General features: G+C 44.3%; 10 protein-coding genes across 10 annotated transcripts; 4 read left to right on the top strand and 6 right to left on the bottom strand.

The window, feature by feature from the left end:
* Positions 1-41: 41 nt before the first annotated feature.
* BCIN_13g01560 (hypothetical protein) lies at positions 42-1,145 on the bottom strand. Its single transcript, XM_001557005.2, has 2 exons — positions 809-1,145; positions 42-755 (listed from the first exon to the last, which is right to left on the bottom strand). The coding sequence occupies exons 1-2, from the start codon at positions 1,123-1,125 to the stop codon at positions 143-145; spliced, it is 930 nt and encodes a 309-aa protein (XP_001557055.2). The 5' UTR covers positions 1,126-1,145; the 3' UTR covers positions 42-142.
* Positions 1,146-1,513: 368 nt separating this feature from the next.
* Positions 1,514-3,346, bottom strand: Bczpr1. Its single transcript, XM_001557004.2, has 2 exons — positions 2,949-3,346; positions 1,514-2,895 (listed from the first exon to the last, which is right to left on the bottom strand). Exons 1-2 carry the CDS (start codon positions 3,147-3,149, stop codon positions 1,597-1,599), a joined length of 1,500 nt encoding a protein of 499 aa, XP_001557054.1. The 5' UTR covers positions 3,150-3,346; the 3' UTR covers positions 1,514-1,596.
* Positions 3,347-3,407: 61 nt separating this feature from the next.
* Positions 3,408-4,410, bottom strand: BCIN_13g01580 (hypothetical protein). The gene has a single exon (XM_001557003.2). It carries the CDS (start codon positions 4,288-4,290, stop codon positions 3,703-3,705), a length of 588 nt encoding a protein of 195 aa, XP_001557053.1. The 5' UTR covers positions 4,291-4,410; the 3' UTR covers positions 3,408-3,702.
* A 13-nt stretch (positions 4,411-4,423) lies between these two features.
* Bcdbr1 lies at positions 4,424-6,548 on the top strand. The gene is made up of 3 exons (XM_024696685.1): positions 4,424-4,635; positions 4,694-4,795; positions 4,850-6,548. Exons 1-3 carry the CDS (start codon positions 4,582-4,584, stop codon positions 6,446-6,448), a joined length of 1,755 nt encoding a protein of 584 aa, XP_024552498.1. The 5' UTR covers positions 4,424-4,581; the 3' UTR covers positions 6,449-6,548.
* Positions 6,549-8,113: 1,565 nt separating this feature from the next.
* Positions 8,114-12,060, top strand: Bcgde1. The gene is made up of 4 exons (XM_024696686.1): positions 8,114-8,170; positions 8,224-8,342; positions 8,402-11,589; positions 11,720-12,060. Exons 1-4 carry the CDS (start codon positions 8,154-8,156, stop codon positions 11,873-11,875), a joined length of 3,480 nt encoding a protein of 1,159 aa, XP_024552499.1. The 5' UTR covers positions 8,114-8,153; the 3' UTR covers positions 11,876-12,060.
* A 347-nt stretch (positions 12,061-12,407) lies between these two features.
* Positions 12,408-14,670, bottom strand: BCIN_13g01610 (hypothetical protein). Its single transcript, XM_001557000.2, has 2 exons — positions 13,844-14,670; positions 12,408-13,785 (listed from the first exon to the last, which is right to left on the bottom strand). Exons 1-2 carry the CDS (start codon positions 14,250-14,252, stop codon positions 12,734-12,736), a joined length of 1,461 nt encoding a protein of 486 aa, XP_001557050.1. The 5' UTR covers positions 14,253-14,670; the 3' UTR covers positions 12,408-12,733.
* Positions 14,671-15,781: 1,111 nt separating this feature from the next.
* Bcabd1 lies at positions 15,782-17,713 on the bottom strand. Its single transcript, XM_001556998.2, has one exon. The coding sequence runs from the start codon at positions 17,614-17,616 to the stop codon at positions 16,132-16,134; it is 1,485 nt and encodes a 494-aa protein (XP_001557048.1). The 5' UTR covers positions 17,617-17,713; the 3' UTR covers positions 15,782-16,131.
* Positions 17,714-17,821: 108 nt separating this feature from the next.
* Bcrpn7 lies at positions 17,822-19,768 on the top strand. The gene is made up of 3 exons (XM_001556997.2): positions 17,822-18,431; positions 18,486-19,300; positions 19,410-19,768. Exons 1-3 carry the CDS (start codon positions 17,976-17,978, stop codon positions 19,606-19,608), a joined length of 1,470 nt encoding a protein of 489 aa, XP_001557047.1. The 5' UTR covers positions 17,822-17,975; the 3' UTR covers positions 19,609-19,768.
* A 181-nt stretch (positions 19,769-19,949) lies between these two features.
* Positions 19,950-22,449, bottom strand: Bcgem1. The gene is made up of 2 exons (XM_024696687.1): positions 22,086-22,449; positions 19,950-22,016 (listed from the first exon to the last, which is right to left on the bottom strand). The coding sequence occupies exons 1-2, from the start codon at positions 22,093-22,095 to the stop codon at positions 20,143-20,145; spliced, it is 1,884 nt and encodes a 627-aa protein (XP_024552500.1). The 5' UTR covers positions 22,096-22,449; the 3' UTR covers positions 19,950-20,142.
* A 65-nt stretch (positions 22,450-22,514) lies between these two features.
* On the top strand, positions 22,515-25,451 carry BCIN_13g01650 (hypothetical protein). The gene is made up of 8 exons (XM_024696688.1): positions 22,515-22,890; positions 22,992-23,128; positions 23,183-23,742; positions 23,802-23,969; positions 24,019-24,398; positions 24,445-24,730; positions 24,796-25,069; positions 25,143-25,451. Exons 1-8 carry the CDS (start codon positions 22,886-22,888, stop codon positions 25,229-25,231), a joined length of 1,899 nt encoding a protein of 632 aa, XP_024552501.1. The 5' UTR covers positions 22,515-22,885; the 3' UTR covers positions 25,232-25,451.
* The last annotated feature ends 483 nt before the right edge of the window (positions 25,452-25,934 follow it).

Raw genomic sequence — 25,934 nt, forward strand, 5'->3', positions numbered from 1 at the left:
GTTCAACAGTGAGTGCACGAATTGTAAGACCCTCTCCCAAGTGTAGCATATCATAAGTAATCTAAACATTATTTGGTTTCAATTGAAAGTTTAGGTTGTGATTGCCATATTCGAACTCCTCCGCTGAAGCAAAATCTAAAGCTCAAATCTTATCTACAGGAATCTCATTTTTCTTCCTTTCCTTCTCTGCTCTCTCCTTCCTCTCACTAAATCTATCCCCAAACATTTCAAAATGAGGCCTCATAACAATTGTATACCTAACAAACTCCTCCATGCAATCCACCAGCCTCTCTCTATTTCCACTTGGCAGCAATCTCGCCTTTCCACTCCCATCGCCACCCTCGTCTTCAAATTGTTTCCACGCCATTGGCAAACTACTCTGATTAGGACATGTGAACATTCTCATCCACCTCCCCAGAATCCTAAGACTATTAACCGCATTGAAACTTTGTGAGCCGCCATTAACTTGGATTACCGACAACGTGCGACCTTGAGTGGGACGAACCGAGCCGGTGGCAAGTGGGATCCAGTCGATTTGGTTCTTGAAAACCGCAGTGAGATTTCCATGTTGCTCGGGGGAACACCAGATATGTCCATCGGACCAGAGGGATAGCTCTCGGAGTTCTTGGACTGAGGGATGAGAGGCATCCACTGAGTCGCGGATGGGAAGATCTTTCGGATTGAACACTCGAACATCGCAGCCGAGACGGTGGAGAATTCGGGAAGCTTCAAAAGCCATTAATTTTGAATAAGATCTTGATCTCGTTAGATATATTTCGTACACTAAACACATTGATAAGAAGCATACCGTTGCCGTAAGCTCCCATAGAGGACCAAGACTTTTAATCTAGAGCTAGTCTTTGCTAAGTTTTCTTCCACTTGAGTAACTACAGAGTCTAACTCTAACTGGGAGATCCAATCCGTAGCTTCAGTTTCAGGGTCCAGTAAGAAAGGTCGATATTTAGTTCTGATATCGATATCATCCTGTGCTTCAGTAATGGCAAGTTGCGGACATTGTGCTAACGTTCGAAACTTCCGGGAGGCAGGAGAAAGACTCATTTGAATTGTTGATCTTCCAAATAGGGTTTTCCGTAGAAGATTGCGAGTATAGAAAGAAAGATTCATATGAAACGAGCTATTCTATCGAGTGGTAGGAGAAATTGAAAAGTAGGTATATAGAGGAAAATATCTCAGACTTTGTAGGGGAATTCGTCTAGACTTGGCCCAAGCTTTCTATTGGACCAGTGACATTCCGCTACTTCTTGATTGGTAGACCTGATTTAAGCGGGTTTCCTGGGCAAAATGCTACCTTAGCTGCGGTGCTGGAGGAGCTACGGCTAACAATCGACTTGGGCTAAGAGCGTAGAATGAACTATGATATAGAATTGTGTTACGCAGCTCGTCTCTAATGCAAAGGTATGAAAAATATGGCATCAAAATACTAATCACCATAAGCATGTGGATGTTTGAAACTTCAGGGCACTTGCCATACGCGCAGGTGAGAAAGCAAAAGTGTAGCTAAAGCGAGGCTTTGTGATTGGTGGATATTATTATTTTAAATCAGACTTTTTGGTCTCAAGTAAACATCTTAGATCTTTATTCCTTTTTCTCCTCCGCCGCGGCTTTCTCAGCCTCAACTCTCCTCTTCTCATCTCCAACCTCATCTACATAGCCTTCGGTCTTCATGTCAGAAAGACCTAGATCTTCCTCCTCCTCCGCTGTTCTCTCATATTCCTCAGTCTTGATCGATGGATCCTCGTCTGGCAAATACAAATTCTGTACGTAACTACTAGCCAATGGATCTCTGAGGATGATAGTAAATTTTCTTTCGCCCTTGATGGCCTCGTCAATACCATCAAAGAATATCTTCCAGTTCTTCTTAGATTCTGATTCCATGCCATCTCCACCTTCTCCAGCATCACCAACATCGAAGATTTGTTGATGTAAATCATCTCGTACTTGTGTAAGTAGACCTTCAACGGTGGTAAATCTTCCTCCCAAAGTTCCAGGGTTAACCGATAATTTGAGTTCAGGGCATTCCAATGCGCAAGACTCTGACTTGAGGATATCTCTGGCTAGATCTACGGGACTTTCTACCTTAAGAGTAATGCATTTACCCTTCTCTGGCACTTCACCTCCAGTCTTGACCTCGTTCGAACGATATCCGCAATGATCACATACGGTACTCATAATGACGACTTGTTTGAAATGTGGGATTTCAACCATCTTCATATGTGTAACACAATGCCTTGTGCATCCAGGACAGGTAGCTGGGAAAGAATAAACTTCATTGGGGATAATATCATCGTCTTCGAAACTTGCGGCGGTAGGTTGTCCTCCGGTCGCAGCTTCAGTATCTTGTTCACCACTGAGACCAAGAGCCTCATTTTGTTCTGGAGTTCTTGGGTATTGAACTTTGGCGAGCTTTCCTACACCATCCTTTTGGTCTGGTTCAATCCATGAATTTCCTGCTGGATCATCAAGAGATAATCTGAAAGGGAAGGCCTCGCCTGCGAGCATCTTTCGGCCTCTAGTAATAACATCTTCGATCTTTTCGTAAACTTCTGGGATTTGCTCCTTTCTTTCTGGTTGTTTGAGAGCAAGATCGTCAAGAATCATGCTCAAAAGACCTTCTACATTGGTCAACTGTCCTCGTCCTTCTGGGACTTCAAGATCCAACTCAATGAATTTTACAGTACAAGTATCAGATTTTACTACTTGTCTGGCGAAGTCTTCAAGAGTTGTGAGGCGCAATTCAAATCTGGATCCTTTTTGTTGAATTTCTCCAGCAGATTGGATCTCGGAATTTTTAAAGTTGCAATGGGGACAGAAAAAGGACATGAGGATGATTTCGCGGAAAAAGGGAATTCGTGTGAGGAGTAATCGGGTAATTCCCTAAGGTGAGAGGATTAGTAAACATTATTGATAGTGATGGTGGCAGAACATACATTTTCATGGCAGTTCATACATAATGATTCGATTTCATCCACTACCCTCTGCTCTTCATCCGACTCCAATGTGCTGTTGGTTGCGGCACCATCTTTTTGGCCGTTGGCTGAAAGGTTTTGTGCCTTTTGTCCCAAGCTCTCAAAATAATCGTCGAAGACAGCACCGTCTGGCTTTGTTTCGGGTTGGTTTGTATCGGCCATAATCTCTGAATATCTGCTGCTGCTGCTGTTGTTGTTGTTGTTGTTGATAAATTTGTGTAAATTTGATATGACGCACAGTAATGATTGTAAAAAATTGGAGGGGCAATCGTTTATGAGGGGCCGAGAAATTATTTTTCGATTTGTCTGATAAGATTCGACCCCGGTTATAAATCTTTAGCGGGGCGCGTTACCTCATCAGGCGTTAGGCTGAAAGTCCGAGAAAGCAGTGGAAGGTCTGGTTTGTCATAGATGGATGAATGGGTCGAGGAAAAAATGTTATATCGCGATGAGGAGTTTGTATTGGGTGTATGGGTGTATGGGTGTCTGTCTTATCGTCGTATTCTTGATGCATGGAGTCCTCACGACCGGATCAAGAACTTGACGTCCATCAGAGGGAGCCACATATCGCCGTAGTGTTTCTGTTGACAATACCATGGCGTGGGGGACACAGTACGCATATCCCACAGTGACGACTTTTCCGCCCATATCTGATTGATACATGTTGCATCTTGATCACAATCTCGGGCAAATTTGAGGAGACATGCTGGAACGTTCAACTCTTCTTCATCAAATCCATCAAATCAAGACCGAACCCGGATGAGCTTATCTGTGATGCCTTTTGCTTTGCTAGCAATGCTCCAAGCCCACCGAGCTTGCGCGTCTTGGCCCTTTTCTTGCTACTTGCATTCATAGAAGGCGGCGCCATGGTGTTGGCTGTCAAAGTCTGCGCCGGTAAGGGAACCGTTTGAGAGACAGCTCCATTTTGAACTGCACCCTTCTTCGACCTAGATATCACGGGAGCTGAATCCAGACGATTTCTGGTCATCTTGTTGCAAGAACCACATGTATATATCATCGCCTTTTCCACCCTAGAACCCCCCTTCGCTCTTTTTCGAATTGGCTTCTTTTTGAAGCTTTGCGATTTGACTTCCAATTTGCCTTCCGAGCCCAATAACATAATAGTCCCGCAAGCACTGCATGATTTTCGTTTGGAAAAATCCGGTGGTTCAATTTCGTGATCAAACATTAGAGAATTGCATTGCGACACTAAATATTTTGATGTAGTAGGTGCCGATGTTGCCAGGAAATGTGCCGACTCATTCAAATATCGTAGACGCGCCGCTAATTCTAAATCTGCCATGATTCTTATGAGATGTTATGGAGAATCAGGAGTCTGAAGTTCTGACGCGTTGTGTGAGGAGAGATTAGGATAAATTTTGATTTTCGGTTTGCGCTTGAGAGTTATCAACCTTATTAGACCAAAGCAAGCAAGCGAACTGATGAACATGCCATGAAATTATTTCCCAACCGTAACCATCTGCAAAACATTGTGCGAATACAAAACTCGTCTTGTCTGCGTAATGGGAGAAGCTGCAGCTGCATAATTACTTGTAATTTGTCTAGCAAGAAGTCAGCCGAGGACCTGCCCAAAATGGTTGCCTCCATTCAAGAAATCAATGGTTTGCGCGTAGCTGTAGAGGGATGCGTAAGTTCTAACGCATTTTGATCAATCTATTTAGCCATTCTGCTGAATTCTCCAATAGGGCCATGGCACTCTCAATGCAATATATTCTTCAATAGAGAAAGCTTGCGAAGCCCGAACTTGGGATGGTGTTGATCTCCTCATCATTGGAGGGGACTTCCAGGTTCGACACAACCCCTCGTTATCCTCGGGGGAATTCTTCTGCTGACTATTCCAGGCAGTACGAAACGCAAATGATCTTACAGTAATGTCATGTCCAGTCAAATATCGAGAAATCGGAGACTTCCACGCATATTATAGCGGGCTCAAGAAAGCCCCATACCTCACCATTTTCGTTGGCGGCAATCACGAAGCTAGCAGTCATCTATGGGAGCTTTATTATGGAGGATGGGTTGCGCCAAACATTTATTACATGGGAGCTGCAAATGTGGTACGATTGGGCGGAGTGCGAATCGCTGGTATGAGCGGAATATGGAAGGGTTATAATTACAACAAAAGTCATTATGAACGATTGCCATACAACCAGGACGATGTCAAATCGATATACCATGTTCGCGAATACGATATCAGAAAGTTACTACAAGTAGGAACCCAGGTTGATATTGGGATCAGTCATGACTGGCCGAGGGCTGTTGAGAAACATGGAGACATGAAGAGGTTGTGGAACATGAAACCAGATTTCGAGAGAGAATCTAATGACGGCTCGCTGGGGAATCTGGCTGCGAGCTATGTCATGGATCGTCTAAGGCCACCTTATTGGTTTGCCGCGCATCTACACTGCAAATTCTCTGCGGTAAAAACTTACGAGGGCGCTCAAAAATCAAACACTGTGGAGGAACCAAAGGAAGAAGTCAAAACTACTGAGGTCGCGCCCCCAGTCGAAATCAACGATGCAACAGAGCAACAACCCATAGTACCACACAATGATGATGAGATTGACCTTGATATGGATGATGACGATAGCCCATCAGCTACGGACGCACCAAAGCATGTTGATACCACAACGGACAATGCTAAAAGCAAGCAAACCCCAGCAGCCACAGAAGAATCTATCCCATCATCAGTTCCATCGGATATCCGAGCTCAGTTGCCAGCCGCTTTCTCCAAACCAACAACCTCAGCTCATCGAGAACCCAGGGTACAGCCAGGACAGCCAACACCACTCAAGATCACGAACAAGGCAGTTCGCTTTCTTGCTCTAGACAAGTGTTTACCAGGTCGTAAATTTCTACAGCTCTTAGAGGTACAACCATATGACAGCGCGGAAAAAACTTCGACATCTACTCCACGAGCTCAACCAAAATTTGAATATGATCCGGAATGGTTAGCTATCACGCGAGCATTTAACAGCGGTCTTATTCTAGGGGATAAAGCAAGCAGGTTTCCCGAGGACAAGGGAGAGGATCACTATAGAACTCTGATTGAAAAAGAGCAAGCATGGGTCGATGAGCACATTGTTCAGCAAAATAAACTAGAGATTCCCGAGAACTTCGTCATCACAGCGCCACCTTTCTTTGAGGGCATGCCAGAAATTGTGAACGAAGGCCCGGTAGAATACAATAACCCTCAAATGCAAGAATATTGCGACCTCCTTGGAATGGAAAATAAGTTTTACGCTTCCGATGAGGAAAAGCAGATCAGAATGCAAAATGGACCACCGGCAGTGGAAGAACGAAGAGATGGAGGATTTGGCGGCAGGGGAGGAGGAAGAGGCCGAGGAGGAAGAGGTGGTGGAAGAGGGTTCGGGGGAGGACGTGGACATCGAGGGGGTGGCAGAGGGGGTGGTAGGGGCAGAGGCAGAGGTGGTTGGCATTAATTAGTTGTTACAAAAGTTCTACATGATAAGATACCCCACTTGCTTCCATCGCTCGCAAATCGCGGTCTTACAGCAATCATTGCTTGAGGTACATTGTGCATTGCCGTTTTATGTGATATTGATGCAATGCGTTACAGATGTCGAGCATTTTGTGGCGACTTCTCGGTACCTCGTGTTTTATATGTGCAGTAGACGACTCGGGCCTATATCAGATCATGCATTAGAACAGAGACCAACGTAGCTAACCTGTGCCAGTACTACACAATTAGTCGGTGTGTGTCTTGAATGTTTCATTATCATGCCCAAATAGTCCGGGGTAAAACCCCTAAAATGATGTTTACTTTCCAATTAGACATTTTCGAGTCTTATTAGGTCTATGCGTTGATCACAAGTCGTCAAACATTTTTCTCAGCCAGATCTCCACGACCAATTCCATGGGACTGGGAAATGATCAATGTGTAGAAGTTTTACAAAGATCTGTTGGATCCACGAACTTTGGTCCCTTGATCTGCCTCCGCTGTCATGTGGCGCTTATAAATAGATGCGGTGTACACGGAACCAAACGTTAATTGGGATATTCGAGTCAAGTACCCTCCGACTCCAGTTTTTGAGGAATTCTCTTTAAAAAGCTTTCAATGATTCACGCCAGGAATCCATCTTGAATGGAATATAACCTCATGCCTGCCGAATTACTCCACCACGCATAAGAATTCCGGTAAGCCCGGTAGCCAGCACACATTTCCATACAGATCATGTGGTATGGCCTTGACGTCCTCCGTTCTACAGCATATCCAGCCTCAGAAAGCCACCAAAGGAAGAGAGATGCATATGCACAATCGGGAAAGAAAGCATGGTATCGCTCTCGGTGGTCTGCTGCAGGGTCAAGCCCTTGGCTACCTTGGCACCATCCTGGATTATGGGGAAAAGTACCTTACCGTATATCACTTAAAAGTCCGGTCGATAAACCAATGATGGTGGCTATGGAAAGTCCGCATGCGTAGGTGGGACTTATGTGCCGCGAGCATCCTGGCGATGCAAAATGTTTAAGAGATGAAAGAAAGCCCTGGAGGGCATAAATCTTTGATTAAATTGTTCTTGTTTCTGAATGTTCATTTGTGTCAACTCCTTATTCTTGACGAGTACGTGACTTCGAGAAGGACAAGAGCACAAGACCTTGGGTCCAGGTGATTGTCAAAGATCAATAAGGGGGAGTGACTTTTGCTGGTCTATTAATATCCGAGCTTATTCCTCCACATCCCTTCCTGATAACGCCACTCCTCGAGCTATCCACACCGCCCAGCTATCGAAAGGCAGAATTCTGACGAATCCGACAGTATTGCACAAAACGTGGATATATTCATTGAATCTTAACAACAGCAGGCATTTTTGCAATCGAAGGAATTGACTACTCCAAAAAAAAGGGGAATCGACTCAGAATATCCCTCAATCTTGGTCATCATTACGGCTAAATTATACTACGGATCCTCGCGTCCGACGAACAGTCTTAAAGGAACCGGGAAAGCGACTGAATGGATCACGTAGAGCAACTATTGTTTGATCAACGGAGCTGCATTTCAATTTCTCTGAGATAACCCAGGTGGTTTGATTTCTTTAATCATTGCCTTTATATCTGCTTGTGCTACAACTTTTGCGCAAACCTACACGAAACTACATACTTCTTCTGTACAATTCGAACTCTCACACCATGAAGTTCGGACGCACGCAAGTATCCTCCTCTTGATGTGAAGCTATTCACAGTACTCATGTGTTTCTAGTCTACCTGCTTCTCAGGTCCCGGAATGGTCATCTTCATATATCAACTACAAGGGCTTGAAGAAGCTTATCAAAGCTGCTGCGAACGCCGCGAAAGATGGAAAAAGTGTTGATTTGACAGGTATGCCTATTACGTCATTTTCTACACATTTTACATTTTTGAACTGACTCCGATTCCAGAATTCTTCTTCTCACTCGATCGAAACCTCGAGGATGTTGATGCGTTCTATAACAAGAAATTCTACGATGCTTCCCGCAGACTTAATCTCCTCCAACAACGATATAGCGATGCAAAAGTCTACACTACACAAGGACTGGATCGCAATGAAGTCGAAGAGTTATTGGGTGCACTTCTTGAGCTCAGATCCCAACTGAGAAAGTTACAGTGGTTTGGGGAGGTAAATCGTAAAGGTTTCCTCAAGATCACCAAGAAACTGGATAAGAAGGTCGCAAATGTCTGTACCCAAGCGAGGTACATGGCTTCGAAGGTCGATTTAAAGCCTTTTGCTGCAAACTTTGCTTTATCCAAAGCTATGAAAACGACAAATGATTGGATTGCAGTTTTGGGAGAGAAGAACATTAATGATGACGCGCTATCGGTACATTCCGCTCACTCGATCAAGAGAGTATCGTCGAGAACAATTCTCAATTTGCCCAGTGGATTGGTTGATACGGTCGATCAAGCAATTAGGACTGATGATGTCCCAACCCTCAAGGAAGCTATTGCAGAGGCTGGTTTTGACGCCGGGGATCGATCAATGCAAAAGCTATTCTTGAACTTATTGCAACGATCCATATCTTGCAAGTCCAAAAACTCGATTATTTACTTCCTGAAGATGATAAACTCTTTAGACGAGCCAGAAGATATCAATGCGCGCAATTGTATTCATCGTCTTGTCATTTCCATCAGTCGTTCAAAAATTGCCGCAAAGTCACAAGAGAAGGAGCCAGAGAGTGTTTCTTTTATGGATGTGGATCGCGTTAGATTCATTACGCCAGCCCTTTCACCTAGTCCAGGACCAAACTCGAAGAAACTTCAAGAATCAACGCTCTTGAGTTTGGAAGACGAGTCCGTCAAACTTCTGTCTTTTGTATTGAGTAACTTGGAACCCCATCAAAGATCAGCATTAAGTGGCAAAGATTCTTACGGTCGTCTTCCGTTACATTATGCTGCAGAATTTGGCTTTGTTGTAATTTCTCAATTAGTTATGAAGTTTATGCAGACTTGGGGCCAATTCAATGTCGAGAATGGAATCGATGCACCGGAATGGCAAGACAATGATGGCTTGGCACCCCTTCATCTCAGTGTGATTGGGGGCCATCCTCTAACAACTAAAGCTCTTCTCGATGGTGAAAATTGGGAGGGTACTAGCGACAAAAAGGCTGCTATGAGACGTGATATTGCAAAGTCAAGTGCAGTTCTTGCTTTGGCTACAAAGTCCAACTTCAAGAAAATTGTTAGACTTCTTGTCGATGCCGGGGTTGATATCAATTGGAAAGATGCGAACTCGAATGATGAAACTGCCTTGCATATCGCAGCACGAACTGGTCATGAGGAGTGTGCAGACATTCTTATTCAAGGAACAGTAGATCAAAAGGCCGATTTTGAACTCACCGAGAAGGTCTACTCGTGGACACCATTACATGTTGCTTGTGTTGATGGTCACCTTGCTATTGTGGAGCTATTGATATCAGCTGGAGCCGATTTATCTAAAGCTGATGCCGGAGGATGGACAGCTAGAGAGCATGCAGCTTTAAGGGGTCATATGGATATTGCAGAGAGATTGGCAGAGGTTGAATTAGAGAGAGGCAATTCTGGGAGTGAAAAGTCTGCAGAGAGTGGCAGTTCATCCCCACCCAATCATTCTTCAATCGAAACATTCCGATCACAGAGCACAAATTCTCGAGTTACTGAGCCCGTCAAGACTTTTGGACATCGATATCTTACAAATGAGAGCATGATTCTTGTCAGCCTGGGGTCAATGGATATGAGAAAAAACATTCCTGCAGTGAAGTTGGAGAACATTCCTATTTCGGAAGCTCATTCTACTCAACTCGACACTGCTCTGTCAATTGTGGTTTCAGCAAAAGGGGCTACTGGCGAGCCTATGACTATTGATCTTCCTATTCAAGATAACATTTCTACCGATCCCATTGTATTCACAACTCTCGACGCCTCCAATGTTAAGTTATATTTCGATATCGTACCTACATATGCTGGTAGCGAAAAGCATAAGATTGGAAGAGGAATGGCAATCCTGTCTAGCATTAGGCCAACGATTGGACTGAAGCGCATGAATCTTCAAGGAGATGTCACTGTACCAATCATTTCCAAAGACACTTTGGAGGATATCGGAACTGTAAACTTTAACTTCCTTGTAATTACGCCGTTCTCACATCCAGAAATGGGAATCACCGCGCAACAAACATATTGGAAGGAGTTGTCTTCAACAATGGTCATTGGCCATAGAGGTCTTGGCAAGAATACTTCTGCAAACAAGTCACTCCAACTCGGTGAAAACACTTTACAGTCTTTCATCGCAGCTGCTAATCTTGGAGCCAACTATGTCGAATTCGATGTTCAGCTTACAAAGGATCACGTTCCAGTCATTTACCATGATTTTCTTGTTTCCGAAACTGGTATTGATGCCCCAGTTCATACTCTAACATTGGAGCAATTTCTTCATGTAAATGAGACCACATCTCGCTCAACACGTCCCCCATCTCCTCCAAAGGATACCCCGCGAGTTCATGCCATCAAAAGAGGTATGGATCGTCAAAGATCTTTATCACTAGGCCAAGGAGAGTTCGAAAATGACATGGCAGAAAGAATGAAGCACACTCGCGATTTCAAAGAAAAGGGTTACAAGGGCAATACGCGTGGAAACTTTATTCAAGCACCATTCACAACTCTTGAAGAGATGTTCCGAGAACTTCCCCAAAATGTTGGATTCAATGTCGAGATGAAATATCCTATGCTTCACGAGACGGAAGAGCAAGAAATGGATACTTATGCCGTGGAACTGAATAGTTTCTGCGACACAGTACTTGCAAAAGTTTACGACATGAAACAAAAGCGCAAGGTCATCTTCAGTTCGTTTAATCCAGACATTTGTCTATTGCTGTCGTTTAAACAGCCGAGTATTCCAATTCTTTTCCTCACAGATGCGGGTACGAGTCCAGTAGGAGATATCAGAGCTAGCAGTTTGCAAGAGGCAATTCGATTTGCTAGTCGTTGGAACTTGCTTGGTGTGGTTAGTGCGGCGGAGCCATTGTGTAATAGTCCTAGATTGGTTAAGGTGGTGAAGGATAGTGGATTGGTTTGTGTTAGTTATGGGGCGTTGAATAATGATCCGGTTAAGGTCCAGGTATGTGTTATTTTTGTCTCATCATGCTCTTCCCATGAACTAATCACCTCGCCTATTCTTCCTTTTAATCTCTTCACTTTATCAATCAACTTTTGCTATATGAATATACATACTAACAGAAAAAAAATAGGAACAAGTAAACGAAGGCATCGACGCAGTAATTGTAGATAGCGTTCTCAAGATTCGAAATGGTTTGACGAAAAATGCCAAGGGTTCGGGAGTCATAACGCCCGCTTGGGCAGATGGTTTGCTAGAAGGTGTTAAGGGCTTGGATAACAAAGCTTAGATTGGATATGGAGTCTTTCGAAAAGGCACCATTAGAATAGAATGCTTGAGTATTGGTGCATGGATTGTATATACATACCTAGAAGTGATGCTACAGTGCAGGATTAGACAGTGTATGGATTATGTGTATTCTTCTCCCTAATTTTATCCATGTTTAGGGGGTGTAATACAATAGAATTCGATGCAATGTTTGCGTAATGCCCCGTCCCTCCTTGTCTGTGACATGGAATATAAGTGTAATTGTAACAGAAATGATGGTAAGAATGCGCAGAAGAAATGAAGGAAGGAAGGCAGGTATGTATCTTTTCTAGAACTCTAGAGCAAACGGCGGACGGGTGCTAGAAATAAGGATAGATGGAGAATGAATGAATGGATGGATATGCAGATGCATAGGTATGTGTGAGTAGACGTGGGTGGGATTGCGGATGGATGGATGGATGGCTGGATGTGTGGGTAGAATATGTAATATTGCAGATTTTTTTTTTCGTAGGTAGGTAGGTAGGTAGGTACGTATGTATGTATGAGAAATTTGTTGTTTCAAAATTTCATTCAGACGTGTATTTATAAGTTGAGCTATGCTATGCTATATCAACTGTTGTATATTTTGTATCTTTATTTACAAGAGATATCTAATTTCATAATTTCGTTTCTTTCCTGAATTCTGTCATAGTCTTCCCTTTTTTATTTGCCTCCCGTAATATTTCCTCCTAGCTATCTCAGACTCTGTTCACAGCTAGATATTCATCTATTGATTTAGTGGAGTAGGTTTTCCCTTTCCGCATCTTTGCAATTGCATTACATACTCCACACTTTCCCCCCTTCTCTAATTCTCCACACGCTTCACTCTAGTAACAACCCTCTATCTGAACTCTCCCATAAATCCCTCGTGGAACTTTGTAATTCTGCCCACCCATTCCGTACCAGGCGCCAAAAATGTCGTTCGGAAATGCAGCGTGTTTTCTCTTTGACCGAAACCACTTCCAGGCACCACGCAAACACCCGTGGCCTCAAGTAATTTATGGCAATAATATTCATCTGGGCCCATACCCTCTTGCTTCGCAGCCTCTACCGCCTTTTCTGGAATGTGGATAGTTGGGAACAAATACATGCTTCCTTGAGGCTCTGGACACTCTACACCTTCCATTTGCTTGAATGCTTCATAGAGAGCCGTTGCGCGTTTTTGGAGTCCGGAAAATATACCATCGTATTCTTTTTTATATAGTTCGTAGGATGGTTCGCCTTCTTTTGGAGGGTTTACCATGAGTTCGACAAGACATTGTCCGATAACTGGTGCGCATAGACTGATACTAACAAACTTATATATCTGTTCTACGACTTCTGGATCGAAACCACACAGTTCGAAATATCCACCTCGATGTCCACATTCGCCAACCATGCCTTTGGAAATACTATGCAGAGAAGCGAGTTCAACATTGTCGTATTTCTCTGGAGTTTTGGATTGGAGATCGCGAAGGATTTGTTTGAAAGAGTGAAATTTTCCTTTAAAGACGTTGGTTTGGTATACTTCATCTGCCATCACAACCAATTTCTTCTCGGCAGCGAATTTAATGACTTCTTCAATATCCTGAGGTGGGAGACTTGCACCAGTTGGGTTACCAGGGTTGATTATAACAATAGCTCTGACATCGGTTCCTTCTTTGACAGCGGCAGCATATGCATCTTTTATGGCCTGGAGGTCTGTACCCCAGTTGCGAGCTTCGTCGAGATAGTATGGGACGCATTTTGCGTTGAGGACGGAGAGGGAGGCGGTATACAAAGGATATTGTGGGATAGGTACTAGAACACCTGTATTGGGACCGGCACAGATGACGTGAAGGAGGGTGTTGACTCCAGCGGAGGCACCGGCGGAGAGGTAGATATCCTTTGGATCTGCGGGGAATCCATCTCGATCTGGGAGAAGGTTAGCTATGCAAGCCATACAATTACCACAAAACAGTGGAGAACATACTCTCAATAAATCTAGCCACACTGTCTTTGATTCCCGTCGCACCAGCACTGGCACTATAAGCACCCACGCTTCCAACTTCCTTCAACAACCACCTCGCTCTCTCTATGACATCCTTCTTATAGCCCAACCCATTCAACAATACATCCTCCTTCTCCAACAATGGTGGGTACTCGAGTAAACTCAAGACCTGTCTGAAGAAAGTAATAGGTTGCTGATCCAATTGCTGCGGATTTCCAATGTTGGCACTGATGACTGCATCGAATGGAAGATCCTTATCGCCCTTTGCAAGCTTGGCTCTGTATTCTTCTGATTTGACAGCGAGGGCTCCACGGACAGCATACTTGGCTTCTTTGACGTGTGGGTTGATGTTGTTGATGTTCAAACTGCGGAGAGCGGTAGTGGTGGACATGGTTCTAGTTCGAGACTGGAGCAGTGAGCGAGAATGGAGAGAATCTATTATGAGGTCGATGGTGATTAGAGAAATGCTTTAGTCTATGTACATTCACTTGTACGGGCTCTTTCTTTCGAGGCAATGGATTAATCGTGCAAAGGACATGAACAATTAATATGTGGAAGGAAAAGAACAGGACGAGAGAAAGAGAAAGAGAAAGAGAGAGGGTTGTGTAATAAGGCGTAGCATATCAGGTCAATGACATCGCATGATCAATGACAATAGTCGGACGGTGTCTATTCCACCCTTCCACGCTTCCTCCTCTCCCCTCCCCTCCCTCCATCTGATATGTCAAGGCAGGGGAAAATGGGGTGCGGACGATAATTGCCCCCACAATTCATGTGTGGTTGGTTGGATAAGACCATCCCACAAAATCCCGGAGGAAGGGACGATAGATGATGGGGATGACGGCGTCCGGGTAAGTCAGTCAGAGCTCCAATATATCAGAGCCGATTTTCGGAATCATCCCTGTCCTGAAACTTTTTTCTCTGACTCAAAAAGATGTACATATATATGTATTTATGGAACGACGAAGAGAACGCAACGACAATATACAAGACAACGTACCTGCAGCGGCAATGGATCTTGACAATCGAGATGTGTTCGTCCCGTATTGGCGTGGAGATACGCCTGTAGACATATATTGTCTGCTGCCGATACATCTCCTCGCACCAGTGCTCAATGACGCGTTGATAGAAGCCATTGTGTTGTGTCGTAAGTATACGAGGGAGGTATTGTTCTTATTCGTATAAGATATATGAGGCGAGTGTGGCCAATTGGGGAACTCGAACGTCCAAAGTCACAATGAATGGAGGCGAGGCGAGATGATCGAGGTCAACAATAGGCTAAACGACCAGCTAGACACGAGCAGAAGACGATATAGTGGTGATGTGTTAAAACGGCGTGGCTCTCCTCGACTAACAGTAAAGATTGTCAATATCAAATGAAGCGATCGATCATGAAGGGGCAAGTAGAGTGAATGACTGTGAGAACTTGAGATTTGGAGAGAATGAATGCAATACTAGTAACTCGATAAGTGTTGAAGAAAGCACGGGATTGAAAAAAATAGGTTGAGTTTCAAAAAAGACCCTGATAAGAGCTTTGACAAGTATGAATGATAAGTCTCAATGACAATTGATCGACCCGTGCTCCACATCTGCTGCTTGTTGGGAATATCTATAACTACCTAGCTAATAAGTGTTGTGTGTATGGAAAGCACTTCTAGCCGTCCGTCTACCTTTGAGTCTCAATGTTAAAAATCAAGCAGTCGAAGCACAAGACAAGACCAGACATAAATTTGCATCTCACGTAGATAACCATACAGTTCAGATAGATTCTGCAAGTCTTTCTGCTTATTGAATGAGCAATCTTTCGGAATGAACAACCACGTCCGAAGTGTCAGCTTGGGCCGGCTATGTTCTATGCCATCACACAATGCTGACGGTGTTGATAGCCGGTACTGTCATACATATCAGTAGTCAAGATTTTGAAAAGTTGTGAGTGGGCGTATGTCTTCTTTATTTCTGGTATGGTACATAGATGCAGCTGCCAGAAGCCTTGAAGAAGGATCCCACCAAAATTCATTGAATATGTGACTATCATTGGCAAACCATTGCATGATCTTTATTATCGGCCCAATCCCATATTTGAATGTTTCTTTCATTCCGAATCCGATGCACATGAGCACAACTAAATGAATGAAACAAACCCCCGCAAAACCCCAATGATGCTCCAAAACCCCAACCAATGCTGTCGATCCAAGGAGTGCTCAATAGACTCCACGCTGATGCATCTGTATTATCTCATGAAAGGCCTGAAACCTTCGAGCTACGGGAGCTTAAACCTTGTAGAAACAAAAGCCCACATAGAAGCTAGCAGCTTCCATTTCTTCGTCACTGACAAGAAGCTTTCCATGGCCTCTTTCCCTGACATTCATACGCTCACTCAGAGGACCCAAGACATCGTCGTCCTTTTCGGTTTCCCAGATTTGATTGAATGGCTTTTGATATTGCAATTCGAGGTTGTAATCTTCCGCAATCGCACGGAAAGCCTCCCATGGTACAACGTATTCTGGTACTTCTTCGACAGCCTCGTGGAGGAAGAAGTTGTACTTCCATCCAAAAGGTGGTTTAAAGACGCCATCAGTAGGAGTTTTGCCTGGAAATCGGACCTGGTAAACCTCATTTCCCCAATGAGCTGTATCTTCAGCTTCACCCTCCTCGATTTCTCCATCCTCAGTGTTGTCTTCAAGCTTCTCCTCAGTCTTCTCACCATCGCCATTCTCTAGCGCTTTTGCTTTTGCGGCAACTCCAGTGTGAAACTTCTCAATTTTATCCGATATGACGTGCGAATTAGGGATACATCCAAGTAGCCTACCACCTTTCTTTAATGCGCCTGAGACATTTTTCAACATGGTTCTAGCCTTTGCCTCGCTCTCGAATGCGTAATGCAAGCAAAACATCATGCTAACCACATCGAACCCACCACCACCAAATCTTCCAGGTCCCCCAGAACTATCAAAACCGACATCTCGAATGATAGGAATTCGTTCAATTGATTCCCCGAAGCAATCTTGAGTAAAGAATTCTCCATGGAAAATTCGAGCTGGTTGTCTGTTGTACCCACCTCGACCTCTGCCACCCCGTCCTCCACCACGACTCTTCATTTCACGATATCTTTCCTTGGCTTGATCAATTGAGATATCTGCTGGATCTAAGCCAACATATAATTCCACTTTTTGGGGTGCTTGTTGCCATTTTCCTAAATCACCACCTTTACCACAACCGATATCAAGAACTAACAGACCTTTCTCTTGACTTGGATCTGGTCCTTCTGCAAATTGATAATCTCCACGCGATCCACGTTCTTGCGCTCCTGGGGTGTAATCTTCATTTGGTGAGAATTTCTGAATGATCGTGCTCTTGACCCAATTGTTGAAGCTTCTCAAGCCCTTGATCTTGCTATCCGTCTTGCGCCATTCTCTACCTCGTTGTGGAACAGCATTATAATGTTCTCTGACCGCATTGTGAATTCCTTGAGCAGCTATAGCTGATTCTATCTCTCTTTCGCGTTCAATTTGTTGCTGTCGGATTGCTTCGCGCTCGGAATCACCAATTCGTGCTCGTTGGCCAGGACGCTTTTGTTTTCGGACAGGCGACGGTGACCTACGACTCTTGTAGACATCAGAAGGAGATGGTGATCTTGCGACACGCTTTGCGCCTTTCATAGGTGAACTTGACCTTTTGCGTTTCTTTGCGGCTTCGAGTTTTGTAGCATTGAAAGGCTGAGGTTGTTCCTCAGGGCCACTATCGTCGGCAGTCATCTTGAATAGCAACTTTAAGAAAAGATATCTCAACTTGACAGTATGAATAATGATTTGTAGGTTGTTGTATCCTTGTGTTCGAGATTTGTGTTTTATCGAAGAAAGAAAGGTCGAGAACAAAGATTGGAGGTAAGCTTAAAGGTAAGCCCCAAAAATGACGGCGGCCAGAATTTAGCCTTGCCGGCCTCGCGTCACACTAGTGCCTGGAATACCAAAAGTAGCTCAGAGCTTCATAGTTATCATACAAATCGCATAGCAACAACTAAACCTCTTACTTCTTCCAAAACGTATCCGAATTACAAACCCCATCCATCCCTTCATACTCGTTCCTTGTCTCATATCATAATATATCTGTCAAGATGGGTTCCGATCCTCAATACGCAAAGTATCCTCTCCTCCCAATCGCCCAACACATCTTCACCATTACAAACCCATCTGCTGCCAAAGCAGCCCAACAGACATCTTTGAAAAGCCTCCAAGATGCAATTGCCGAACATAAGATGGCTCCTCTTTACAGATACTTGGCACACCCACAGGAAGGTATTTTGAATGATGCCGGGGTTACTTCTTCAAATACGACGAGCAGTGTTGGTAGAAAGCCAAGTGCGGCTGGATTGGTGGCGAGCAAAAACTCAATACCAAAGGTCGATTTACCGTGGGATGAAGCTCTGTATCAAAAATTAACAGAGGAAAATGAAGTAGAGTTAGAGGGGTTCAAGAAGGAAGAGGAAGAGGCAGCCGAAAAGGCTGGAGATACTGAAGTACAGGCTGCAAGAGGAAAGCGGGCAGAGTTCTGGGCTAGAGTTGGAGACAAGGTAAGTAAACCTATTGAGATGGTGCGTATTGGTATTAATGCAAAGATTTAATAGGATCGTGCAATCGCTGCGTACGAAGAAGTATTCGAAAAGACTGGTGTTTTGGGAACTAAGATTGATCTCGTCCTCGCAATCATTCGCATGGGATTATTTTACGGCGACAAGTTATTAGTTAAGAAGCACGTTGATCGCGCAAAGGCTTTAGTAGAGAGTGGTGGAGACTGGGATCGTCGAAACAGATTGAAGGCATACACCGGACTCTACCTTTTGACTGTCAGGTCATACAACCTCGCCGCACCACTCCTCTTAGACAGTCTCTCCACTTTCACCAGTTACGAACTCTGCTCATACTCATCCCTCGTCGTGTACTCCGTTCTCGCCGGCTCAGTCTCACTCAAACGTGTTGACTTCAAATCTAAAGTCGTCGATGCCCCAGAAATTAAAGCCATTCTTGGAGATGGAGAAGATAAACTTTTAGCATTGTCAGGAGCTATCTCCGCCGGTCCTGGTGCTGATGAAGAGATGCAAGATATTACATCAGCAACTCCAACCGCTACCAAAACCGCAGTAAACCTCACCACCCTCGGTACAGGCACAGATGTTCAAGAAGCAGAGGCAGCACTCGATTTCTCTCCTCTGGCTCAACTCGTTTCAAGTCTATACACTGGTAGCTACCGTTCATTCTTCGGGGCTCTCGCTGCTGTCGAAGTCAACTTCCTTACTCAAGACCGCTACCTCTATGAGCACCGTGGTTGGTTTGTCAGGGAAATGCGTTTGAGAGCCTACCAACAACTCCTTCAAAGTTATCGAGTTGTAGGTCTCGAGAGCATGGCCAATGATTTCGGTGTTTCAGTCGATTTCCTTGATCGGTATGTTTTCAATCCTGCTTTTACTACATTCTCTCCCCCTTCACTCTCCCTTATCAGTCTCGCTTGATTCTATGAATGAAAATCAACTAACATCACATCCCTCCATTAGCGACTTGGCAAAATTCATCGCTGCAGACCGCATCCCATGTACCATTGACCGCGTCACTGGCAAGGGTATTATCGAAACCAACAGACCCGACGACAAGAATAAGCAATACAATGACGTTGTTAAGCAAGGTGATCAGCTGATTACCAAATTGCAGAAATATGGACAGGCAGTTAGATTGAGGGGGAGCGAGAGAGCTTAAGAGTTTGAAAAGTCTGGCTGAAGTGGGTGGAGATGGGGGTAAGAAGGAGAAGAGCGAAGAGATACCAGGGATGAACTTGCATGCATGCATAATACATACATTTTTGTAAGATGGAGATAATCATACAATGGCATAGAATGAATTATGAATGGAATTGCGAGGGTGAGTGGTGTGTATGACTGTCGTGGTGTTTTAAATTTTATACTCGGTTGATGTCAGTATAAGGCCAGCTTAACTTCCTTTCCATGTTGAGGGGGGTGGCTGGCAGGGCGAAGGATAAGTGATTTGTAAAAAAAAACTCTTAATGCCCGGCCACTCGCCCTTTCACGACTCGGTTAGACTGGACTGGTTTGGGTATCATTGATTCTCGCGAGCTTGCTACATATAACTAATTTTAACACGTGTTCCCTGCCATATATCGTACCTATTCTTTTTGACCTTCAAAGATTCTCGTTCCAGGGGGAAGATCGAGAGAAGAGGTTCTTTTTTTCACATCTCAGCCTTTAAGGTCCCACCATCCCAATCCTCACACCTCTATCCAACATACCACGTCCTCCTCCATATCATGCCCGCTGCCACAAGCGCACAAGCTGTAGCGCCAACAGCAATCCATACCCCCGTTCTATCTGGTGCCTCTTCTTCGCTTTTCGGAAACGCTTTTGATGGGTCCGTTGCCGCTTCTGCTAATGTGACGAAGAGCTCACTGATACTATGCCATGTGACACTTACATGTACTGGTGCGTTCATATTCATAAGGTGTGCATATTCATCTGGTTGTTTTTCGCATCTCTGAGTTGTTTTATCGAGGTCGGCTTTGAGGGCTGTACAGATTGAGGGAAGGGATGAGAGAGCGGGGTATTTTTTATGGAGATTGATGATGTGGGAGAAAGAGTCCGGATCGGATGAATCGTAGGCATAGCAGAGGAGATCGCAGGCGTCAAGTTTAGCTTGGTTTTCGAGGATGGCCGGTTCGAGTTCGCCGAGTTCTTCGAGAATTAGATAACATTGCTTGCCACCGGGTAACTCGACGCTATTGACCGCAACGCGGGGCTTGATGGTGGGGCGATAGAGGTGATCGAAGGGACGATTGAGAAAAGCGTCGAGAATGGAAGATTTACCTGACGAGGGGGCACCGAGAACATAGCAAAGAACGACGTTGCGCTCGGTACGAACAGGTCGGCGACGTCTTTTGCGAGGCTTGGTTATCTTAAGAGCGGTGGTTGTAGAAGGTTTCCCAGGGGTGGGTTCGAACCCAAGGTAGGCTATGTATGAGAGAGTAGTGGCCGGGCTGACAAATGTGGTCATAGACCATTGTGCGAGCCAACCTTGAAGAGTTATGTGGCCAGCTTCATTGCGGACTGTCGAAGCCGGAAAGTTTGATTCGAGCCAGTGTGATGGTAGGCCAGGAGTAGGTGCGAATAAGGCATTCAACTCGTTATCGTTTAAACCACCATCGTTATCTTTATCAAATAGCAGGAAGAGATCGACGAAGAATCGATAACCAGCTGGACTGAGTTCCGCAGAAGCAAATTCTGGAATATCTAATTTAGGATGAAGGAAACTATCTTTCAAACTCAGACTATCCGTATAGTGATATTTTCGTAAAATAATCCATATAGTCTCATGCCTGCCCTTCTCCGCAAATATCTTGTTGAGATGAATGAACCCCTTTTGATCAATCCCCCTCTCCATATTAGAATTTGGAGAAGCTCTACTGATTGAGATCTTTATATTTTCGAGATCGGTTGGAGCCAATGGCTTCTCAAAGGACTTGACCTGAAAGTCTTGCATTTCTTGGTCATTTAAATACCCATCCTGATCTTTGTCGTTCAAATAAAATATCCTATTTAGAGCCGCAACGCATGCAGGTTTCAAAATGCCTTCCTTGGAGTCAAAAAGTGGTGCAATTGGGTGTGTAACAGCTTTTTGACATAGGAAGAACACTTCGTTGACATTGTGATGTTCCCTAGCACTCGTCCGTATGCATGAATCTATTTCCTTGAACTCTGCCATGACTGGTAGCATCTCATCCTCTACCACTTGTGCTGTATTTCCATTTGTAGTCAAGTCCGATTTATTGGCGCATAGTACTACCGGCACGTTCACACCCAACGAGCGAAAGTACGGCATCCAAAACAGAGCCACTCTCTCATAGCTGTAATGATCCGAGTATACCAAGAGAATAACATTTGATTTCCTTATTTCCTTCCGTAACGTATTGCGTTCTTGGGGTTCTGCAGAGGTATCAACAATCGTTGTGGTAACATTTTCGGGAGTTCCAATGCTTGGAGGAATGGTGATCTGAGGAAGAACTGATTGGATTTTGTTCGTAACAAATACATCTTTGACTAGAGATGTGATGAGACTCGATTTTCCAGTCCCATCGTCCCCGCAGACACATATCCGTACTAGTGTATCCATGGTCAGCATAGATCGAAGAATGCAGAACGCTTCTGGAGGGAAGTATAATAGCTAACCTGTAGCCATAGTTGTAGCCTTGTGTGACGAGGCTGTTACACTTTCATCCTTGTTTCACGCCGCCGGTATTATACTCAAGTTGGCAGGCACTACAAGGTATAGATGGATACACCACCTGAGCTTATTGGAATTTCCGCGATGGTGGAATAGAGCTCGTGGGTCAATAAGTGTTGATGGGTGTCGGGTTGATGTGGACCTGTGAGTGTATGTGATTGATTGTTCAAAGACTAGGTACGAAGGTACCCGGACAATCAGATCCGAGGGGCTGTTTTCGGACTATCAGCACTACTTCTGTCCTAGGAGAGGAATACTTTCTCCACGTTTGATATTTAGTTTTACGGCGACGTTGACATGCTCCGTGCCATGCTTGATGAATAGGGAATAATAGGCATAGGATAATGGATAAAGTTCTCTTTAGATAAAGCTTGGAATGTCTCTCCAATCTCTTACGCCATTCCATTTCTACCACATTTCCACAGAGTCGAATTGGATCTTCCTTGGCCACTATCTAGCTATTGTATATACACAACCATCCCGTCTTCTTGTACAATCATTCACATATTCACGATTCCCTCATCAAGCAGATCGTCAGGGTTGCAATACAAGCATCTTACCCCACACTTTCGTTCCTGCAGCCCCCAATAATAGCTTCAAACATACAAGTTGTTGTTCTTGAGGACGCTCAACTCCTGACACCCTCCTCTCCCATTCGACTTACAAGCTCGTCACCAAAGTCTTTAGCCTTAGACCGATGTGATTCCAGCCCATTGAATTTCGCACGCAAAACACTATAGCCGTCATGTTGTGAGTGTCGCATTCGAATTTATCCAGAGTGCAGCAAATGAACTCGTGCCAAAATTACCGATGAGGGTCGCATTGTGTCGCATTGCTAACGATGAACATAGTGTGTTACCACCACCGCCGCGATATCCCTCGCAGGCAGCGTACAATCTCGCTGTTCAAAATGGCATGGCTATGCCAATGGTGGAGACAAACAATCTGCTCAAGCATCCCGAGGGGCTCCAATTACTTGCTGGTGAAGGTGAGGTTCCATTTGCAGGAGCCTAGGTACTCAATGCTGAGATCGTCTTTATAGGAACATACCTGCTGCAGGATGACCTGCATCTTGCGACACCTCCTCACCATCCATCCGAGACACCAGTCATGAACCCAAATCCATTATCTACAACTCCGCAAGCTGCAACTGCCGGAACCAAACTTTCTCTCCTATCATTTAGCACGAAGCCTTACGCGTCTCCTTTGTACAGGCTCGATACCAATAAAAGTTCCCGGACAGGGTTGGCACAATCTAGTATACAAGAGCACCCATACGAGAATCGCAATTCTTCGGAGGTACCTGGAAGTAGTGATGGTGGAGGAACTTCAGTCAATGGCAGCGCGAGAGCTGCGACATCCATAGGGTCCGCACCGGCGTTTGGGGAGGGGAACTCATTGTTGTCGTTGACGACCAAAGATACTGGAAAACGTCGCAAACCAAAAAGTGGCCTTTTGAAGAGTAATTCTTCATTTATTTCACGATGTATTGTCAATGAAAACTTGGTCAAGAGGCTACAAGATCGTCCAATCGATGGGTACTTTGGATTCGCCAACATAAATAGAGCTTTTCAGTGGCTTGATTTGTCTTCTCCAAACAAAGTAAGTTCTGTCGTTATCATTGGATATTTTGGGGTATTAAATGCTCATGATTATAACAGCAAGATCAATTACTCAAAATTCTGTTCACTAAAGCCCATTGCCTCTGTCATGATGTCAATCAGGTCACCAAGAGTCCAAATCATATAGATATTATAATGGGGTTTTCCACTGGCGAAATTATTTGGTTTGAGCCTTTCACCCAGAAATATTCACGGTTGAATAAGAATGTAAGCAATATCTTATCAGGAAGTCTTTACGAAATTCTAACAACGTCAGTGTGTTATAAATTCAACGCCCGTCACACAAATCAGGTGGATTCCTGGCTCCGAGAATCTATTTCTAGCATCTCATATGGATGGGTCTTTAATTGCTTACGACAAGGAGAAAGATGATGCAGCTTTTGTACCAGAAGAGGTCGGGTCCACTGTCAATGGCAGTGTACCGAGTGAAGAAAATCTGGACCCAACTTCAATGCCAAAAGCCAAACTTCAGATCGATAAATCAGTGCATTCAAAAAATCAAAAGTTTAATCCAGTTTCATTTTGGAAACTTTCCAACCAGCCCATCAATAGTTTTGCTTTCTCGCCTGACAACAGGCATTTGGCAGTCGTTTCGGAAAATGGAACTTTGCGAATTATCGACTATTTGAAAGAGCAGTAAGAAAATCCCATTTCGTCACATTTTTGATACTAATCCGCTTAGATTGCTCGATATCTACAACAGCTATTTTGGTGGCTTGACTTGTGTTTGCTGGTCACCTGATGGCAAATATGTTCTTTCTGGTGGTCAGGATGATCTCGTCTCTATATGGTCAATGGCAGATTCTGCCATCATAGCTCGCTGCACTGGTCATACATCCTGGGTAACAGATGTAGCCTTTGATCCATGGCGTTGCGACGACCGAAATTATCGTTTTGGTAGTGTGGGCGAAGACGGCAAGCTATTGTTGTGGGATTTCAGTGTTGGGATGCTTCATCGTCCTAAAGCCGTAAGTTCTCAATCTTTCATACTTTCAGTGGCCATGTAGCACATGTCAACTGACGCAAAAATTAGGCCTCTGTTCGTCAAAGAGGTAGTATATCTTCCCGAGTGCCAAACTCCCTTTCAAGGGTTGAAACTCAGGGTACAACAGCGACTGCCGGTCGATTTCGCTCAAACTCGAACCTTTCCTATGCCGAGGGACGATCAGAGACAACAGTAGATCATCCAGTAGAACCACGAGCAAAAATTTCTATATTGCCCGCCGTGTGCACGAAAATTGTTGCTGACGATCCACTGTGTTCTTTGGCATTTACGGAGGAGCATATTATTACCAGTGATAAGATTGGTATGCCTTTTCTTCACTCGCTTATCTTCAGATGCCCATGCTTTGTAGTATCGCTGAGCTAACAATGGACTAGGACATGTTCGCACTTGGAACAGACCAAAGGATCACGACGATAGGGCTGATGAGGATGCTGATGTGGTGCCACCATCCCAGGGCTCGTGAATGATTGATTGGTAAGTAAGCAGCGAGGATCGAATAGTTGTATGTTGTTTGGCAGAGTAGCGGTATCAAGCTTGTAACTAAAGCTAGACTTGGAGTTGTGGCGAGTTTGGAAAGGGGGTTCTAAAGAATAATAGGCGTAATCTCCTGGGTCATAAATAAGATGTTGTTAGGAATTTTAAGGGAATGTTCAGAGGACAATAGATTGAATACCTAGTATGCAATTCTTTTGGTGCCCAATTGATGCAACACCCCGTGATTAAAGCGGCGACAGGTCGTGGCTGGCAAAAGCGGCTTGCCGATAATTGGCTCAGTGGCCCTTAATTCTAGTTCAGATTTTACAATTCCTGGAGGGACAACGTATGAACAGCTTCACCACAATTACATATTTTGCGACACAGCATCATGTTCTTCTACAAGCCTAAGAGGAGACGTCATGTTAAAGTGGGAAATCCTGTCGAGAGGGAAGCAAGCAGTCATATTGTAAGCGGATGAAAGTCTTCTTTAGATCGACATTATTTGCTAAAGTCACTAACATACCCTGAGAAGGTTACGCTTTCCCCTCCTTCTTGTAGAAATCTTGAGACGAAACCGCGAGGTGCAATGAAGCATGTTTAAACATACACGACAATAATTAGAGGGCCAAAGGATCACCTTATATTTGCAAAGCCTGAGGGATTAAGGAAGCCAAAAAAACACATTTAAA

The sequence above is a fragment of the Botrytis cinerea genome, chromosome 13 (genome assembly GCF_000143535.2).
Source record: "Botrytis cinerea B05.10 chromosome 13, complete sequence".
Lineage (NCBI taxonomy): Eukaryota > Fungi > Ascomycota > Leotiomycetes > Helotiales > Sclerotiniaceae > Botrytis > Botrytis cinerea.